General features: G+C 33.3%; 1 protein-coding gene across 5 annotated transcripts in view; it reads left to right on the top strand.

Moving 5' to 3' along the window:
• Positions 1–21,963, top strand: part of DPP10 (dipeptidyl peptidase like 10) — a 1,329,914-nt gene that overhangs the window by 1,224,589 nt on the left and 83,362 nt on the right. For all 5 annotated transcript variants that reach the window (XM_067025881.1, XM_059052403.2, XM_067025884.1 and 2 more), the window contains 2 exons: positions 12,559–12,597; positions 18,222–18,329. In XM_067025881.1, the coding sequence (XP_066881982.1) occupies positions 12,559–12,597; positions 18,222–18,329 (147 nt within the window). The remainder of the gene's footprint in view (positions 1–12,558; positions 12,598–18,221; positions 18,330–21,963) is intronic.

Here is a 21,963-nt window from a genome sequence, read left to right as displayed (position 1 = left end):
AAAAGGAAAAAGGTGTTGAATCAATGGTAAATCTCCAAGTTATAAAGCTAGAGAAAGAAGTAAAAATTAGCTCAAAGTAATTAGAAGGATTGAAATATAAAAAGAAAAGCACTAATTAATAAAACACAAGACAATCTATAGAGAAAATTGGTGAAAGCAAAAATTATTTTGAAAGATGAATAAAATTGATAAATCCTTATTTGTACTGATGAAGAAAAAACATCCCACAAACTACCAATTTCAAGAATGAAATCGTCCCTGTCAATATACCGATGGCATTTTTTACAGAACTAGAACAAATAATTTTAAAATTTGTGTGGAAACACAAAAGACTCTGAATAGCCAAAATAATTTTGAGAAAGAACAGAACTGGAGGGACCACACTCCCTGCCTTCAGCCTGTACTAAAAAACTACAATAATCAAACCAGTACAGTATAGGCACAAAACAGACATAGATCAATGGAACACAATAGATATCCTGGAAATAAACTCACACACTTATTGTCAATTAATCAATGACAAAGAAGGCAAGAATATACAATGGAGAAAAGACAGTCTTAGCAATAAGTGGTGCTGGGAAAACTGGACAGCTACATATAAAAATGAGATTAGAACATTTCCTCACACCATATATTGGAGTTGGCCAAAAATTTCGTTTGGGTTTTTCCCTAAGATGTTATGGAAAAACCTGAATAAACTTTTTGGTGAGCCCAATACAAAAATAAATTCAAGATGGATTAAAGACCTAAATGCAAGACCTGAAGCCATAAAACTCCTAGAAGGAAACATAGACAGAACACTCTGACATAAATTGTAGCAATACGTTTTTTGAATCTGTCTCCTAAGGCAAAAGAAATAAAACCAAAAATTAAAAATGAGACCTAATCAAACTTAAAAGCTTTTGCACAGCAAAGGAAACTATTGACAAAATGAAAAAATCTACTAAATGGGCAACAGCACACTTCCACTACACCACTCTGCTAAGCACAGGATAATCTACTAAATGGGAGAAAATATTTGCAAATGATATGACCCATAAGGGATTAATATACAAAATATAAACAGCTCATACAACTCAATATCTAAAAAGAAAGCCCAATTTAAAAATGGGCAAAAGACCTGAATAGACATTTTCCCAAAGAAGACCTTCAGGTGGCCAAGAGGCACATGAAAAGGTGCTCAACATCACTAATCATCAGAGAAATGCAAATCAAAACCGCAATGAGATATCACCTCACACCTGTCATAATGGCTATTATCAAAAAGATAACAAATAACAAGTGTTCTGGAGAATGTGGAGAAAAGCCAACCCTGTACACTGTAGGTAAAAATGTAAATTGTTGCAGCCACTTGGAAAACAGTATAGAGGTTCCTCAAAAAACTAAAATAGAACTACCTTTTGACTCAGCAATTCTACTTCTGGGTATACATCCAAAAAAAAACCCCCCAAAACACTAATTTGAAAAGATACATGCATCACAATATTCATTGTGACATTATTTACAATAGCCAACATATGAAAGCAACCTAAGTGTCCATCAACAAATGAATGGATAAAGAAGTGGTATACACACACACACACACACACACACACACACACGTACATATATATAAAATGGAATATTGATCAGCCATAAAAAAGAATGAAAGTTTGCTATTTGCAATAATATGGATCAACCCAGCACATGTTATGCTTAGTGAAATAAGTCAGACAGAAAAAAGACAAATACTGTATATTATCACTTATATGTGGACTCTAAAATGTAAAACAAATGAATGAATATAACAAAACAGAAACAGCCTCACCGATATGGAGAACAAACTAGTGGTTACCAGTGGGGATAGGGGCTTAAGAGGTACAAACTACTATATATAAAATAAATAAGCTAGAAGGATATATTTTACAGCACAGAGAATATAGTCAATATTTTATAATAAGTTTAAATGGAGTATAATCTATAAAAATTTTGAATCACTATGTTGTACACTTTAAAATAATATAATATGGTAAATCAACTATACCTCAACAAAAATAAGAATGAGAGGGGACATCACTATAGAGTCTATAAATATTTAAATGGTAATAAAGGAGTTGTGTGCCAATAAATTCTCAAGTATATGATATGAAAAAAAATTATTTGAGAAGTAAAAATGACCAAAATTGCATCTGAAGAGGAAAAACACTGGAATAGTTCTATACCAATTAGAGAAATTGAATTAATGATTACAAATCTTCCCACAACAAAAACTCCAGGACCCAGTGGCTTCAGTGATGGATTCCTTTAATGACTTAAGGAATAAAAGAGGTCACATGAGTCATCAAGGTGGCAACATAGGTTATTCCAGACTTCAGTCCCTCTCAGAAGAAGAAAAAAAGCAACTATCCATACACAGGACACCACCATGAAAATCCTGGGACATGGGAGTGAGAGTGAAGCACCCCCCTGGACCACAGAGACTGAAGACAACCCATTAGAAGGATAAGAATAGTGGCTACACTCTGATTGTATTGCCCCTCCCCCAGGCCAGCATAGTGCCACACCGAGAGGGGCCCCTCTGGGCCTACAGTTTCTCCAGTAGGAAAAAAGAGATCCCAAGGTGGACATCTAGCTCCCCCAGAATTGTGGGTTTTTTCATGGGAGGCCCACTTGAGTCTTGCCTCCAGAGGTTCATGGGGGGAATTTGGAGGATTAGTCCACTGGAGATGAGATCGTGATGGAGAAGGGTGGGCTCAAACTTATAGTAACCAATTCTCAGATCTTGGCAGACAGAGTTCATCTTCCCAGTGGAGCTCAAGTAGAAATCCAAAGCAGCAAGTATGCCATCTGTAGAGCCAAGACAGTGACCTCATCTGGCCAGGGTACTAGGTTTGTAGTTCTCCCTGACTCAGGACCCCAAATGAGAAGCATAATCAGCTGTTCTGAAGCCCTGCAGAAGGAAGCTAGTTCATAGCTCTGCCTACTGCTGAGTGCAGCTCAGCACTGTCTGACCAGGAAACCTGGCCAGATCACTCAGGAAGCTCTATAGACCAGTAGCACCTAAGTGAGCAATGAACCCAGCCAGTGGCTTTGCCCTCCTGCAGAACCAAAGCTAATGGCTCCATCTGACCAGGGAGCTTGGTACACAGCTTAGCCTGATTCAGTCTCTAAACAGTGAGCCTTGCCACTCTTGGATCCTGTTCTGTGGCCTCACCCAGGCAGGAAGCTAATTCTACACTCACTCAGTGCTGAATATAGCCTCTAGTCCCACCCAACCTGTAAACCTAACCAGAGCACCCAGGATGCTGCATAACCCATCCTACATCCTCACTTACAGTGGCATTTGAACAGTGAGTTGGGCCAGTGACTATGCCCATCTACAGAGCAAAACCCTTGGCCCTGTCTTGTCAGGAAACTCATTGTGCAATGTTGCCTGATTTGGAGCCCCAAACAATGTGCTGTGCTGTCCTTGGGGCCCATTCTGCTGCCCTCCCTGCATAAGGAAGCTAATTTATAGCCCTTCCTACTGCACTACCCAATCCTGCCCAACTAGGAAGCCTGATGGGAGAAATAGTGTAGCCCATCCTACCACCATGCTTGTGCAGAAAATCAAGCCATTCTTATATAACAGTTCCCTGTCCGTGGCACCCCCACACATACACCTCAGAGCTTGGGAAGTGGTTTTGCCCCAATATAGACCCCAATAGCAAGCTCCACCTTCCCAAGGATGTTACCAGCTGACCCCAAGCTGACCTGACTGATGAAGGGCTGTCTCTGTCAAAGCAAACCTGTAAAGTTTAGAAGAGAACCCTTACTCAAACTTCCAGACACCAAAGTAAGGGAGCAAGGATCACAAAATATCAGGTAAACATGACACTACCAAAGGAAACTAATAAAACTCTAATAATTGACCCTAAAGAAATGGAAATCTGTCTAAGTTATCTGCTTGAAATTGGGTGTTATAAGATATCGTATGTAAGCCTCATAGTTACTGCAAAGGAAAAGCCTTTAATAATTATACAAGAGATTATGTTCATGGAGTCAGAACATACCACTACAAAACTTCATCAAATCACAAAAGAAGACAGCAAGACAAGAAGCAAGGAACAAATCGATCTGTAAAGCCATAAAACCAAAAAACAATGAACAAAATGGCAATAATAAGTCCTTACCTATTAATAATTACATTAAATGTAAATGGATTAAATTTTCCAGTCAAAAGACATAGAGTGGCTGAATGGATTAAAAAAAATCCAGTAATATGCTGCCTACATATATTGACTGAAAGCAAAAGGATGGAAAAAGATATTTCAAGCAAATGTTAAACAAAGGAAAGCAGGGTAGCTGTACTTGTTTCAGAAAGATATAGACTTTAAGCAAAAAAAAATGGCAATGAAAGACACAAAAGGTCATTACTTAAAGATAAAGGGGTCAATCCATCAAGGAGACATAACAATTGTAAATATCTATGCACCCATATATAAATATATAAAATAAATACTAACAAAACTAAAAAGAGAAATAAACATCAATACAAAAATAGTTGGAGAATTCAGTACCCACTTTCAGCAATGGGTATATCATGCAGAGAGAGAATCAAGGAAACAGCTGATTTTAACAACACTATAGAGCAAATGGAGCTAATAGACATATATGGAATACTCCCATACAACAGCAGCAGAATACACATTCTTCTCAAGCTCACATGGAACTCTCTATAGGATAGATTATATGTTAGGCCACAAATCAAGTCTCAGCAAATTGAAGATTGTAATGATACCAAGTTTTTTTTTCTGATCACAATGGTATGAAACTAGAAATCAATAACAGGAGGAAAATTGGAGAATTCAGAAATACATGGAAAGTAAACAGCACACTCTTAAACAACCAATGAATCAAATAAAAAATAAAAGGGGAAATAGAAAAGTATCTTGAGACAAACAATAATGGAAACACAATGTACTAAAAGATATGGGAATTATTTGAAGAAGATCTAAGAGGAAAGTATATAGCTATTAATATATACATCAAGAAAATAGAAAGATGTCAGAAAACAACCTAATTCTATATCTCAAGGAAATAGAAATAGAAGAACAAATTAAGCCCAAAATTAGCAGAAGGAAGGAAATAATAAAGATTAGAGGAGAAACAAATGAAATGGAGAGTTAGAAAACAATAGAAGCAATTCATAAAACTAAGAGCTTGTTGTTTGAAAATATAAACAAAATTGGAAAACCTTAAGTAGATTGACCAAGAAAAAAAGAGATAGGACTAAAAGTTTTTAAACATTATAAATGAAAGAGAGAACATAACAACTGACATAGATATTGCAGAAATACAAAGGTTCTTAGAAGACAACTATGAACAATTATATACCAACTAGTTGGACAACCGAGAAGAAATGGATAAATTTTTAAGAACATCAAACCTACCAAGCATGAATCATGAAGAAATAGAAAATCTGAACAGACCAATTACCACTAAAGAGGTTGAATCAGTAATCAAAATCCTCCCAACAAAGAAAAGCCCAGGACCAGATGGCTTTACTGGTGAAAATTACCAAGTATTTAAAGAATTAACACCAATCCTTTCCAAACGCTTCCCAAATGTCAAAGAGGAGGAGACACTCTCAAACTCATTTTATGTGGCAGGCGTTACTCTGATATTGCAGCCAGACAAGGATGCAACAAGAAAAGAAAATTAAGACCCATATCACTGGTGAATATAAATGTAAAAATTCGCAACAAAATACAAGAAAACTGAATTCAGAAGCATATTAAAAGGATCATATACCATGACCAAGTGGGATTCATCCCTCAGATGTAAAAGTGATTCAACATATGCAAATCAATAAATGTGATACACCACACTAATAGAATGAAAGATAAAAATCATCTCAATAGATGGAGAAAAAAGTATTTGACAAAATTCAACATCCATTTATGAAAAAAACTCTCAACAAAGTGGCTATAAAGGGAACATATTGCAACACAATAAAGTTGATATATGACAAACTCATAGCTAGCTTCATACTCAATGGTGAAAAGGTAAAAGCTTTTCCTCTAAGATCAGGAACAAGACAAGGATGCCCACTCTTACCACTCTTATTCAACATAGTACTGAAAGTTTTTCAGATAAGAGAAAGAAATAAAATCCATCAGAATTAGAAAGGAAGAAGTAAAATTGCCTCTATTTGCAGATGATATGATTTTATACATAGAAAATACTGAAGACTCCACCAAAAACCATCAGATCTAATCAATGAATTCAGTAAAGTTGCAGGATGCAAAATCAACTTACATTAATCAGTACTATTTATATATAATAACAAATTATCTGAAAAAGAATAAATGAAAATGATCCCATTTACAATAGAATCCAAAACAATAAAATATTTAGGAGTGACTTTATCTTAGGAGGTGAAACATATCTATACTGAAAACTATAGGACACTGATAAAAAAAAATTGAGAAAGACAGAAAAAAATGGAAAGATGTCTTGTGTTCATGGATTGGAAAAATTAATATTGTTAACATGTTTGTCTGTAGATTTAATGCAATACAAATCAGATTCCAGTGGAATTTTTTTACAGAACTAAATAAAATATTCTAAAATTTGTATGGAGCAATAAAAAACCCCGAATAGCAAAAGCAATCATGTGAAAGAAAATCAAAACTGGAGGGATCATACTCCCAGATTTCAAACTATGCTAAAAAGCTACGTTAATCAAAGTGGTATTATACTGGAATAAAAATAGACACGTAGACCCATGGATCATAATAGAGAGCCCAGGAATAAACTGCCACATATATATCCAACTGCTATTTGATAAGGGAGCCAAGAACATGCAATGGGAAAAGGACAGTCTCTTCAAGAAATGGTGCTGGGAAAACTGTATAACCACATACAGAAAAATGAAATTGGACCCCTATTTATACCATTCTCAGAAATTAAATTTAAATGGATTAAAGACAAATAAAAGACATGAATCCATAAAAAATCCTTGAAGAAAACAAAGGGGAAAACTTTCTTGACTTTGGTCTTGGATTGGATTTTTGCATATAACATCTAAAGCACAAGTAACAAAATAAAACGTAAACTATGTCAAATTAAAAAGCCTCTGCACAGCAAAATAACAGTCAACAAAATGAAAAACCAACCTACAGAATGGGAGAAAATATCTGCAAATCATATATCTGATAAGGGGTTAATATCCAAAATATATAAAGAACCCATATACCTCAATAGCAAAAAAGTAATAATCCAATTAAAAAATGGGCAAATGACCTAAAGTAGACATTTTTCAAAGAAGATATTCAAATAACCAATGGTATATGAAAAGTGTCCAACATCTTTAATCATTAGGGAAATGCAAATCAAAACCATAATGAGATATCACCTCATACACGTTGGAATGGATGTTATCAAAAAGACAGAAAATAACAAGTGTTGATGAGGAGGTGGAGAAAATGAATCCTTGTGTTTTGTGGTGGGAATGTATACTGGTATATCCACTATGGGAAACAATAAGGCAGATACTCAAAAAATTAAAAACAGAACTACTATATGATTCAACAATTCAACTTCTGGGTATATATCTGAAGGAAATAAAATCACTATCTTGAAGAGATATTTGCAACCCCAATGTCACTGCAGCATTATTTATAATAACCAAGACATGGGAAAAATCCTAAGTATTCATGAATGGATAAATATGTCATATATATGCAATTTAATACTATTCAGCCATTAAAAAGGAAATTTTGCCATTTGTAACAACATAGATGGACCCTGAGGGCATGTATGTTAAATGAAATAAGTCAGACAGCAAAAGACAAGTACTGTATGATCTCACTTATATCTGAAATATAAAAAAGCAAACTTATAGAAACAAAGATTAGATTTATGCTTTTTAGAGCCAGGAGTGGGGGTGGGAGAATTGGGTAAAGGTGTTTAAAAGGTACAACTTCAGTTATAAGGTAATAAGTTCTGGGGAAGAAATGTACAACATGATGACTATAGTTAAATACTATATTATATATTTAAAAACTGTTGAAAGAATAAATCTTGAAAGTTCTCATGACAAGGAGAAAAATTGTTAGCTGTATGAGATGATGGCTATTAACTAAACTTATTGTGGTGATCATTTCATAATATATACATGTATCACATCATTATGTTGTACACCTTATACTATGTTGTATGTCAATTATATCTCAATAAAACTGAGGAATAATGGAATAGTTTCTACTATTCCTACATTCTCTAAAAAGTAGAAAAGGAAGAGAACTTCTCAACTTATTTTTATAAGGATAACATTATCATGCTACCAAAACTAGACAAGGATGTTACAAAAGAGACCATTTTAGACTGATATTTGTTATGAACATTGCATTCAGAAAATTTTTATCATATTAATATATCATTCTGGACAACATTAAGAATAGTGCATCTTGACTAAATGGGGTTTTACCCTGGAATTTAAGATTAGTTTATATTGAAAATCAATGTAATTCACTGTTTCAACAGAAAAATAAAAGAAAAATAAGCAATTATCTTAATAGATGAAGAAAAATCAACTGACAAAACTCAATATTCATTCATGATGACTTTCAACATAAATGAATAGAAAGTAATATTCCCAGTATGATTAAGGATACCCACAAAGTAACCAATAAATATTATACTCAATAGTGAAACATTATCCTTGTTCACCTAAAGATCAACAATAAGGTAAGGATACACATTCTAACTATGTTAAGCAAACTTATTAGAGACTCTAATCAGAGTAACGTTCAAAGAATAACTATCATGATGATTGGTAAAGAAGAAGTAAAATTATCTTTATTTGTAGATGATATTACTGTATAAATAAAATGTAAGAAATCTACCAAAAATACTAGAATATATGACAATTCATAAGTCAAGACACCAACTTAAATTGTTTTTTTCCCTTTCCTGATTTTTATCATTTTGCTGTAAAAATTTGTAAATATATAGGATACTACAATTTTCTTAAGAAATGCTCACTGAATTATTTAGGGGTAAATGGATACAATACTTCAAAATGGATACAATACTTCAAAACTGTTTAGATAAAAAGTAAATTTCTAACTTTTAATTGATTTTGAAAAAAGAGACTTCTACCAGCCTCTCAAATAGTTTAGAAGCAGCTGAGAGAGATATATAATAATAAAGCAAATGGAGCACAATATAAATACATGAGGAATATGTCTAAAGGATATGCAGATGTTTCTTGAACTGGTCTTTTAACTTCTCTGTAAGTTTGCACTTGTTTCAAAATAAAGATTTAAGAAGCAACAAAATATATTTCCAAGATTGGTAATATTATGATGGAAAATAAAAATACTACTAAAATCTTTAAAACATTAGGTACATAGGAATAAATTTAGCAAAGAGTGGCAAAATCCTAATACTGAAAACTATAACATTGCTGAAAGGCATTAAAAAAGACCTAAAGAAGAAGCTAAGCCACATTCCTGAATTGAAAGGCTTCATGTTGTAGATGTCAGTTCTACTCAAATTGTACTATAGTTTCAAAACAATACGAATTAAAGTCTCAGCAGACTTTTTTTTTTGGTAGAAACAGACAAGACAGTTTTAAAATGCATATGGAACTACAAAAGGCCTGACCAGCTAAATCAATACACTAAAAAAAAAAAAGATAATGATTGGAAGAGTTGCACTACATGATTTCAGGAATAACCAGAAAGCCACAGAAACCTAGAGATTGTAGTGGAGGCAAAAGAACACACAAATAGATTAATTGAACTGAATAGTGTTTCCAGAAATAGATCTATATTTATATGATCAATTGATTTTCAACATAGGTGCCAAAGCAATTCAATAGGGGGAAATGGCATTGGAACAATCAATAACCGGATGGAAAACACAATGATGGTTGACATTTCTTATACTGTATTATAAAATTAATCTGAGACACACTACAGCCTTAAATCTAAAAGCTAGTACTGTCAATCTTCTAGATGAAAAGATGGGCTATAACTTCACTATATTGAATAGACAAAGCAGTCACTTATCATAAAAGAAAAAAATAAATTAGACATCATCAAAACTGGAAACTTCTCATCAAAGACCCTATTAGGAAATCAAACAACTAACCACAGACTGGGAGAAAATATTTTTCAAAATGTGCATCTGATGAAGAAATGTATACATTTCAATAATAAAAGACAACCCAGTGAAAAAGTCAAAATGTGTGAACAGAAACTTGTAAAGAAGTAACAAATTCATGAAAAAATACTCAAAATTGTTAGACATTAGGAAAATATAGATTAAATCATAATGAGGTAACACTACATACCATTAAAATGAATAAAATTAAAACAACAAAAATGGTGACAGTTTTAACTGCTGATGAGGATGTGGAGAATTGCAAGTCTCATTCTTTGTAGGTAGAAGTGTGACTTTACTTTAAAAGAATGATTTTGTAGTCTCAAAGAAAGTTAAACACACATATATAAATATATATGTGTGTGCATATATATCTAAGGAGCTCCATTCCTAGATATTTGCCTGAGAAATAAAAACCTGTTTCCATCAAAGGATTTGTTAAAAAAAAGTCTTTTTTAGAGAAGCTTTATTCACAATAGCTAAAAACTGGAAACTATCCAAGTGTCCATTAACAAGAAATGAATAAACAAAATGAGGCATATCAGTACAATGACATTCCACTCTGCAATTTAAAAAGAAACAGAATATGGTTACACTGAACAATATGAATGAATCTCAAAAATGTGGTGTGAAAGAAGCCCCACACAAAAGACTACATAATACATGATTCCCATTATCTGAATTTCTAAAACAGGCAAAACTAATCTATGGAAAAAGGTTTGGAAGAGTAGTTGCCTTTTTGGAAACTGTGAAGGGGCACGAGGAAATGTGTTTGGAAGTGTAAAGGTCATATATCTTGATGGGATCTAAATACATTTATCAAAACTCATCACATAACCTTACGATCTGTACATTTCACTACATGCAAATTACACCAGTATTTTTAAACATAATTTTTAAATGGTCTGTAAATGTTAGCAATAAAGAGGAAAATATTTATCTGTGATTGGAATGATGAGCACAGATATGAAAACAAAGTTGATGCATCAGCCATTTACTTATTGGGTTTCGCTGACACTCTTTATATTTAACTTGCATATATTAGAGAATTTATTTCAAGTATCCTTTTTCATCTGGCTGGCTTATAGATTGACCAGGATTTCATCATTTATTTGTTAAAGTGTTCTGGATGGTTTCTTACTGAGAAGATCACAGAGTCATTTAAAAATTGTTCATGCATATACGTATTCTAGTTAGAGAAAGCCTGCCATCTCTATATAGGTAAAGTGCTTCAATAGAAAAGATATAGGAACCCTATCATATTCTTGAATTGATACCTTATTGATATTCTATTATATTTCTGTTCCATTTCTGGAGTTTAAAATTTTTACTTTCTACAATAATAGAAATAATAAGACAGATAATTGCATGTGATGTTTTGGACCCTCGTGGATTCTAACAAAACTTAGTGACTCTAATTAGCAGTGGCACTGATATATTTTTGTGTGTGTCTGTGTTTTACAGATATCAAGGATGATTATTGCTGAAGTATGACTAGAAAATCAAGGAATGACTTAGTTAGATGTTTTTCTGATGTCTATATATAGAGAAAATCTATTGGAAGAAAAAAGCCCTGAAAATGGAAAATGGTTAATTGTAATAATAATATGGCTTTAAAAGAGGAAATTGGTAAAAAAAAAACAACCTATAAATAAATAATAATCATTATTTACAATTTGAAATGAGTACTTTTGCATAGAGGTAAAATCTCTAACATATTATGATTTAGTTTTCTTCATTTTAATACTTTTATTATAGTCAATTTTTCCAGAGAACCACAAGATATTTCATAAGTTACTTCATGTAAACAGCATTACTAAAATTTATTTTATCTACACATATTCAACTTGAGATGAAATTTGTCTAATTTTGCTTTTTGAAATATAATTTTGGTTCTGATCCTATGCAAGATTATTTTAAAGGTACATAAAATTTTGCCACTTCAAATGTTTAATTGTTTTCCCTAAGGGGAAAAAAATGACTATGGTAAGAGTGGATCGAATGCTGACAAAATGTCCACTTTTAAATTTTATTCCTGGCTGTTTGCCCAGTGTTTTGGAAGGACTTAATTTTTGTTTCCTGATGATGCCTAGAGGTGAAAAGAGACAGTGTCTAGTGCTTCAAAACAGTTTGAATGAAGTAATCAAACAGAGCTGGAAAACGATCTTCTGTCTCTGGTTAAGTACAACTGAGAATTCTGAAGGAGTTCACCCAAGAAAAGACTATAATTAAAATATCATTTCATCCCAATTCTCTACTTATTCATTCAGTTTAAATCAATAATGACAATGTGATCTCTCATGGTATTTCCCCAGCTGCAGGAAGGAAAAAAGTGCCTATAGGGTAACAGTGTAACAAAGGTTAAATTGATGCGTGCTCATATTGGTCTTTAGATGCTTCATGGAGTTAATTGTTTTGTTTCAGAAATATGAGATGACATCAGATACATGGCTATCTAAACAGGTATGGTATAGGTGGTCTCTTTATGCCACATTTTGTCCATCATGCCCATCCTGTTCACTCATTTGTTATATATAACTTTTTCTCAAAAGTTAATTCAGTCATATGAATTTAAGGCTCTGGTATGTTTGAATAAGTGAGTCTTTTTCATTAAAATATTTATAACTTGGGCTCTATGACATCATTTGTGGAAAGATTACTTCTGTTTTTTATAGGACATAAATTGTAGAATAACTACCAGGGTCCATTTTCAGGGCCATTCATGTAAGTAAATGTTTGTGTAGAAGAAAGAGAAAAAGATGTGACCCATTAAAACTACAAACCATCAGCGTTGCTCAGATCACCCAGAAAACTGACGAAACCTCCACATAAATTAGTTATGTGGAGATTATTCAGGTGAACATTTCTTTCCTTAGATATATCCTAGCTCCTAATGCTAGCTTGTGATATAAATGAAGCTGGAATCCAGATGATCACAGAAGAATAAACAAACATCTCCACAACGTGCTTTCATACTGGACATTTCAGAAGGAAGCACAAATAGATTAGATTCAAATATAGCCGAACCCATTTTACTACTAACTTCATCACTACCTGTTGCAAAGGGAAGTCTTGTTTGGCTTGTTTGGTTTTGATTTGTTTTGTTCTTTACAGTGCTCTTTTATTTTATATTCTCTCCCTGGGTGTCATATACATCTGTGGTTTCAATTACCACCACCAGGTGTATAGGCCCAGGCAACTCACTTGTGAGTTCTGAAATATCCAAATTCATGCTTGGCATCTTCTCCTGAATCTATGAAAGTAACTGCGCACTCCACAGGTTCAAACTGAACTCCTCTCTCTTCCAGTCAGTCTGTCTTCTTATCATAGGAGTCAAGGACATATTTATCCATCCAGCTATCAAAATCATAAACCTAGTGGGGATTTTTAAACATTGTCTTATCCTTATCTGCATATGTTATTCATCACCAAGTTAGTTTGATTTTACTCTCAAAGATCTCAAGTCAATTTACTTTTCTCCAATTCACAAACACCATACAGGATCAAACTACAGGCACTGCATTTCCTCCTTAACTGGTGAACTCAACGGTTGAGAGTTCCCCTTAGGAACGTGACAATCTGTTCTCCACACTGCAGACTGGCTGAGTGATCTTTTCAAAATATGTATTTGATGTCACTACCCACAACACGCATATTCTCTCACAACTAAAACAATTTTTATCTCCCCTTTGTTCTACAGATAAAGACCAACATCCTTAAAGGGTCCACAAAGGATTAAGTTGAAAGCCTTTCCAGCTCTGTGTCATACCGTCTTTTCTCCCATTTTCTCCATTAGCCCTCATATTCCCAGGACCTTTATGTGAACTTTTCCTTCTGAACAGAGTTCTCTCAACTACTTTCTTATGTGAAGGATGCTCATTTGTCAAACCTCAGCCTAAATCACCTGCTTAAGAAGTCACCTCCTCCAACCACCCTACACAAATCACATTTCCCAATAAAAGTTAAAGTGTAATCTTTATGTAACACTCATGCAGTTAGTTCTGTGATTTTTTTACTACATTCACAAGAGCAGGAAGGTTATTAATTTTTTGTTACCCACTGTAATACAAATGCTTAATATGGAGTCTGGTTATAAGAAGAGATCCAGGGCTTCCCTGGTGGCGCAGTGGTTGAGAATCCGCCTGCCGATGCAGGGGACACGGGTTCGTGCCCCGGTCTGGGAAGATCCCACATGCCGCGGAGCGGCTGGGCTCGTGAGCCATGGCCGCTGAGCCTGCGCGTCCGGAGCCTGTGCTCCGCAACGGGAGAGGCCACAACAGTCAGGCCCGCATAAAAGAAGAGATCCATACATACTTGTTGAACAAATAAAAAGAGTAAGAAGGATTGTGAATAGGCTAAACCTTTGCTTGTTTGAAGTATAGGCATGTCTTATCCATCTATCATCTATCCATAGGTAACAATATGAACTATCTTAGTCAATGTACAAAATGAAATTGAGGGGAAAAAACTTGTTTTTTTAGCCAATAATGGACTCTTAAAAATTAAATTAGATACTTAAAATAAAAATCATTGAAAACAATTACATAATGGGTATGGATTTATTCTACCTGCATTATTAAACCTATTTTGCTATCATTTTAATTGCTAGTGATATTCATAATAGTCTAACATACAACAACACAATGCATGCTGTTTTGGGATTATGTTATCTACATTTTAAGTCCCAAATTTATGAATATTTAATAGAAACTTTTTAAAATAAAGAAACCAGTTATCAATTATTCAATAAGAAAATGCAGTGAGTAGTTTGTCATGGTTAATTTTTTCTCCAAAAGCTCTAACGGAATTTTAGGAAATACTTAGAATTCAATGAAATTTAAAGGATGAGAATGTATAATGAGATGAAGCAAGTTTCCAAGAAAATTAGAAATGTAATGTAATACTCATATGCTTGTTTTCTAGATAGTGAGAAGAGCAGAGAGAAGTGGGCATGTTTGCCCTAGCTTTCAAGCGACTTATAGTTGGAATAACCAGTGTAAAAAACATTTGGCCAAGAGGTGGACTTTTTTATCCTCAGCTCATTATCCTGTGTGCCATAAATACTGCCTTGCTTAAGGTCATAAATGTAGACAGTTAGACTGGCTCTACTTCTTTTTTTGATTGCAGGAAAGGCTCTGCATAGAGCTGTATGTTTATAACTAGTTACAGTTCAATGGTGAATGTTTTTAAACCTAGCAATGTATTGGAGATTATAATTCCCATCTACTCTTTAAAATGAACTATTTCTAAGGTACCAGAATTGGAGGAACAGGGATTAATATAAAAAGGACATTGCTCAGATATCCCCATACCTAATTTATTCTTGGAGCAAAGCACAGGAAGAAAATGTTGAATAAGGGAGAAGCCAGTAGTTTGGAGTGAATGTGATGTATAAAGTGATAGATGTAACAAATATTTTTGCCCCTTGTACACATGCATTCATCTGTTCAATTATAAGAAGGTCACCTACTGTGTCCTAAGGCAATAGAGCTAAAAAAGATAAAATTACAAAGTTAGTTTATTACTTGCCTAGTGAAGGAAATCAACTATATAATAGAGTGTACTGAAAGCCATGATAGAGATGAATATAGAGTACTATTCAGAATCTCTGAGGAGAGATTTCCTAACTAGAAGAGACTCTCTAACTAAGGAAATTTGGAAATGGTTTCTTCTGAGTTTAAGTAAAAAATGAGTAAGATTTAGCACAAAAAGGACGACTGAAAAGTTAGGCCAGACAGAAGAAACCCCATGTGCAAAGGCAAAGAGAGAACTATTCCACAGGGGCAAGAGATGGAACATAGTTGAACAATGTGATTCACTCAGTCAAGTGTCTTGTCAGTATTTACTATATGCCTTGTAATGCAATTTTCCCATCCTTGAATTGTATTACCTCAGAGTTTTACATTTATTACACATATCATCTTATATTTTCATGAGTGTCCATGAAGTAGACAAGGAAAATAATATTTTTATGTTTCTATCATGGGATGTTATTACTAATAAAGCTAGAATCAGACTCGAGATTATTAAAATAGTTATTAATTTAATATTCATTCAGTAAATGATTATTAAGTACAGTTTATGTGACAGTCACTGTCCTGGGTGCTGGAGACAAAGAAGTGAAGAATGGAGCTTATATTCTAGAGGAACACCTACTCTCTATCTACCTACCTACCTATATGCACATATACACATATCCATTCATGTACAAATGTATACATACATAAAATATGTATGGTATTAGGTAGTACGGAAAAAAGTAGACAGCAGGCAAAAGTGGGTTGAGGGATTCCAACACAGTTGGATGACCTGGCTTTCCTAATCACCCTTTATACGGGGTAATCAGGAAACACCTCACCAGGTAACAGATATAAGAAAGACTGAGGGCGTCCCTGGTGGCGCAGTGGTTGAGAGTCCGCCTGCCGATGCAGGGGACGTGGGTTCGTGCCCCGGTCCGGGAAGATACCACGTGCCGCGGAGCGGCTGGGCCCGTGAGCCATGGCCGCTGAGCCTGCACGTCCGGAGCCTGCGCTCCGCAACGGGAGAGGCCACAGCAGTTAGAGGCCCACTTACCAAAAAAAAAAAAAAAAAAAAAAAAAAAAGAGGTGAGATCAAGAAAGATCCTTTTGCAGCAACATGGATGGACCTAGAGATCGTCATACTGAATGAAGTCAGAAACAGACAAATACCACATAATATCTCTTATACGTGGAATCTAAAAAAAGGATACAAATGAACTTATTTACAAAACAGAAATAGAGTCACAGATGTAGCAAACAAACGTATGGTTTCCACGGGGGAAAGGGAGAGGGATAAATTGGGAGATTAGAATTGACATATACACATTACTATATATAAATAAATAACTAATAAGGATCTAGTTTATAGCACAGGAAACTCCACTCAATACTCCATAATGGGCTTTATGGGAAAAGAATCTAAAAAAGTGGATATATGTATAACTGATTCAGTCTGCTGTACAGCAGAAAGTAACACAACATTGTGAATCAACTATATGCCAATAAAAATTTTTTAGAAAAGAAATAAGTTCCACGAAGAAATAAAGGAAGGAAAGGAGGGAGGAAAGGAAAGGAGAGAGAGATGAGAAAGAGTCAGACAAAGCGTAAAAAAAAGTGCAAAGGCACTGGAGCAGGAAAATGCAGGAAGCAGGAGAAGGAAGGAAGAGGAGAGCAGGAAGAGAGTGGAGGGTCAGATCATCTAAACATAGTTGTGAGCCATTCTGAAGACCTACTGAGGAAACCATACCAAAGCCTTTGTTTATACCATATGTATAATCACTCTCACTAATCTAAAAGAAAGAACTTGATGTTTTGTTACATAGATCGATTTTCTCAATGTTTCCCCGGGAGCAAAAGAAAGCAATCTATATGTATATCATCCATCATTTAATTTTAAAAAACAATTGTATTGATTTAACATGCTACTAGAGTTTAATTAAAAAATCATCAAATGGGCATCTCTGTTTGTGTGTTTGTGAAGGGGTGAGCAGTGAGGATGGGAAATTTGAATTAAATTATTTTCAATGGATTCCTTCCAATTTTGCAGCCTTTTCATTTCTGTATTTACAGTAAGTTCATGTGTACATCATCAGAAATGTATCTTCAATAACTTGAGTTGTTGAGTAAAAGATTTCAGAAAATGTATTAAATATTATATGTTAGAAAATTTTCTAAATTAAAAAAATGATTTTGATAAACTGGTGCAGATGTTAACATTTTCTTTATTTTTGAAAGATAAATTTCTAAATACAATCATATCATATGTGAAGATATGAAAGTTCTTTTCTGAACCAATTTAAAGTGTCTTCAGTCTAATTGTAAATCATTTCTATCCAGTATACAAGAAACTTTCCCATCCATCTCATCACTCAAACACACATATATGCCCAATGCATCATTGCGTTCACTTTAAAACATAGTTATACTTTTATTTTTTAAATAATTCGACAATTTGCCAAACTAACCTTAAGTCAATTATTGGTCTGTTCTATGCATGTATTAGCAATAGTTGGAAGTACAATTTTCAAATGCCCTTTTGAGATTGTTGCATGCACTTCTATATTTCAGAACGAGGAGCCCGTGTTTTCTAGAGATGGCAGCAAATTCTTTATGACAGTTCCTGTTAAGCAAGGGGGCCGTGGAGAATATAACCACATAGCTATGTTCCTCGTCCAGGTAAGTGCTGGCTTCTTTTTGTGGTTTGGTTTCATTCCATCACGTTAATGAAAGTCCTGTTCGTGTGGTATTCTGCACCTACAGTTAATACCTGTGAAGTCCAGCCATATATCCAAATCAGGGATGTTTTAGGAAGAGGATCCCCATCCTTAGCCATAAATTCAAGCCGTACACAAAACATTTTCAATGCTCAATAAAAATTAGTGAGCTACACATGTGTGCTATGAGTTGAGGGCCTTGGGATATAGAATTTAATAAATGGAAAGTACCCAACCCCTACTTTCCAAAACCTGAGGAAAATCAAGAGATGATTTTTCATTCAACAAATATATATCATCTATTTGGTACAAGTAATATTTTCAGTGTTATAAAAGTTTTAAATACCTGAAGCAATCTAAATGTCAATCAAAAATTGAATAGTTAGTAAGTTGTAGTATACCCACACAAGGAAATGCAGGGCAGGTTTTAAAAACCAGGATAAAATAGATTTCTTATGTGTTGTCAAAGATAAAATCTGTGTTATGTTTTTATGGACCTTTTGATAAAAAGAGGATAAAAGGTTATTTTTCCTCTACATTTCAAATAAATGTTAACCAGTTTATACAGTTTTACCTAATTATAAAAAGAATCAGTGAATTCACAATAAGTAATTTAAATATGGCAAGGTTAATGAGTCAGTTTGAATCTAATTGACAATAAAAATATTCATGAGAAATAAAGTTTCCTTCAAAATCAAATAAACAGTCTAGTCTCACAGGTAAATGTTAATTTATAAGGATAAAACATTGTGGATAAATTGGAATCTTTCTTGAGAGTGTTATAAACAAACTAGACAAGAATCAATTTCATACTTACTAAGTATAGAATAAATATGAATGTGGTAAAAGATCCCTAAGCAACCTGACTACTTTTATGTTCTTAGAACCTTCAAGTCTTGTGCATATTCTCCAGTTTTTACCATTATCCATATATGTATTTACATTGGGCAGTTCAGTACCTTGAGTTTTTAAAATCTGTGTCAGTAGCTTAAGAGACAAAGATCTTTTGTCCAAGATCTGTACTATTAGGGTAATTGTCATGATTTTAACTTTAATTTTAATCAAAGCTGAAATAAATAATTTGACCATACATAATCTCCACAATAGCAATGTAGATTAATTTTCATAGTATATTATTAAATTGGAAAAATAAGTTATAAACTGATACTTAATGTGATCTCATTTATGTTTTAAATAAATGAAAGCATTTATATATGAATAAAAATTTTTGGTGATTCTGTATTCAACTATTAAATGATTATATCAGAAAGGTGATATTAAGGGAACATATTTTGGTTTTTATGTGAACTGGAGGAAGCTTCACCAGCAAATTGCTTTACCTGATTAACTTTTGCTAGCTAATCATAAACTTTGTTATCATAAATACTGGGGAAATATTTCTGCCCAAAGAATAAATAAAACTTTCCAAATCTTACAGTTGACTGTGGTGACATCTTATTGCATTTTTAAATATCAGTATTTATATTCAAGAAGCTGTATAAAAACCCAGGTAGTCGAAATTACATACAAATTGTGACTATTTATAAGATATAGTGAAAGGTAGAGAAAGATGTATAATACATCTATATCTATACTATATATCTATATAAAATTCTGAGATTATCTATTCAACAAAATAACAGAAATGTTGTCTTTTAAAAAGTGTGGGGTTGGCAGAGCAGAGGTAGGAGATGAAGGTGTTGGCATGTAGAAATTGAGATATTTATGCACATAACAAAAGTTTCTTTACAAGCCTTGGGAAGAAATGCCTTCTGTCTCCTAATCAAACTAGTCTGAAATGCAGTCTAATTCATTATTTCTGAAATGTTCAGAAGAACAACTTCATAGAGCAGATGTGTTTACTTTGTTCCTCTTCCATGTGGAGATTATAACAAAGCTTCCATTGAAATAGAAAACATTTTGATCTATTCTGGTTACAGTTCAGAGAATTTGTTGTTTGCCTCACTGATAAATAAACATGACTGCATGATTATTTACAGATATTTTGGCAATGTGGCTAAAATTAACTTATTTTGTTAATGAATCAGGGGTCAGTACTTAGGTAAATACAATTTATTCTTAAGTTTATACATACACATAATTTTAGTAAATAGTTCGAATCTCTTTGCCTCAATTTTTAAATAGCTAACAAAAAAAGCTCTTTCACGATTTTTTTATGATTACCGTATTGATATATATGTATATATATATATATACACTATAAAAATTTGTAAAATTCTAAACTGAGTAAACTAAACAAAAGATTATATAAAATCAGGGACTTCCCTGGTGGTCGTAGCCAAAAAGTAAGAAAAAGAAAAAAGAGTATATAAAATCAAACACAATCTCATCACCCCAGACTTGCACACTGCAAATCAATTGTTGTATATATTTCCAATTTCTTTTTACATTAAAAATATATCACTTTTTCTTGAAGTGTGCAAAGCATATATATTGATTTGTAACATTTAAAGCGTAATTTATGAGCATTTTCTCACATCATTTAATTGCATTCTTAATATTTAATATTATTTGTAAATGTGATTTTAATAGCTATTCAACATTCTGTCTAGTAAATATACTGTATTTAAATGAATTAATTTTCATCATCATATTTATTTCTAGTTTTGATACCAAAAATGATTCAGAGATAAACGTTCTTACCACAAATATATATTTCTAGATGTCAAAAGTTATCTAGGCAAAGCATATGTGTACATATATGTATTTGTTTAGGTTTTGATATGGAATGTGAAACTGGCCCTCCAAAAACAGTGTACTAATTTACCATCTAAACAGTAGTGCATAGCACCAATGATGACTTTTTACCCCCTCTTCCTTCCCTTGATACACCAGAGGACTCCACCTAAATTGATGTGCCCAGGGAGTGAGAAATGACAGGAACAGAGAGCTTGGCAGCCGACAGGAAGACCACCTTTGCAGTACTTGATGCTTAGCTATATTAGAGAGCTTCCCCACTGACTGCAAATATATTCATCTGTTTGAAGTATCTTAGTAAATGAAATTAGTAAATTTTTGCAAACATTTTTCTCTTACACAATCAGTAGGTAAACAAAAAACATTAAATAGAGACCAGGCTACAAAATTAGTGTTTCAGGATATTTTCAATATATAGATTGATGGTTGGCCTTACAAATATTTTAGTGGTTTTTTTCCCCTCATTTACAAGACTTATGCTTGTTAAAATAATTCCAAAAAATAAAAAATAGGAAAAAATTGTGTGTTCCTCCAGTCTACTTTTAAACATGATTATAATTTTATATAAAGTACAGTATTTTATCCTATTTGAATTTAAATTTTATAGCATAATTTTCCCATAGTGCTAAACAATTTTGAAATGCAATTCTTTTGAATATTAATATTTAGTTGACTGGATGTACCTAGTTAACCATTGTTGTTCAATGTTTAATTTAGTGGCAATTTACTGCAACTATAGATGTCACTATGCATAAAGATTATCATGAATTATTTCTTTAGTTGTGGTTAACAGAACTGGAATTCCTGAATCAAAAGTAAAATATTTCTAAGCCCATATATATATATATATATATATATATATATATATATATATATAT

Source organism: Kogia breviceps, chromosome 2 (assembly GCF_026419965.1).
Source record: "Kogia breviceps isolate mKogBre1 chromosome 2, mKogBre1 haplotype 1, whole genome shotgun sequence".
Taxonomy (NCBI): Eukaryota; Metazoa; Chordata; class Mammalia; order Artiodactyla; family Physeteridae; genus Kogia; species Kogia breviceps.
This window is presented reverse-complemented; position numbering and strand designations above follow the sequence as displayed.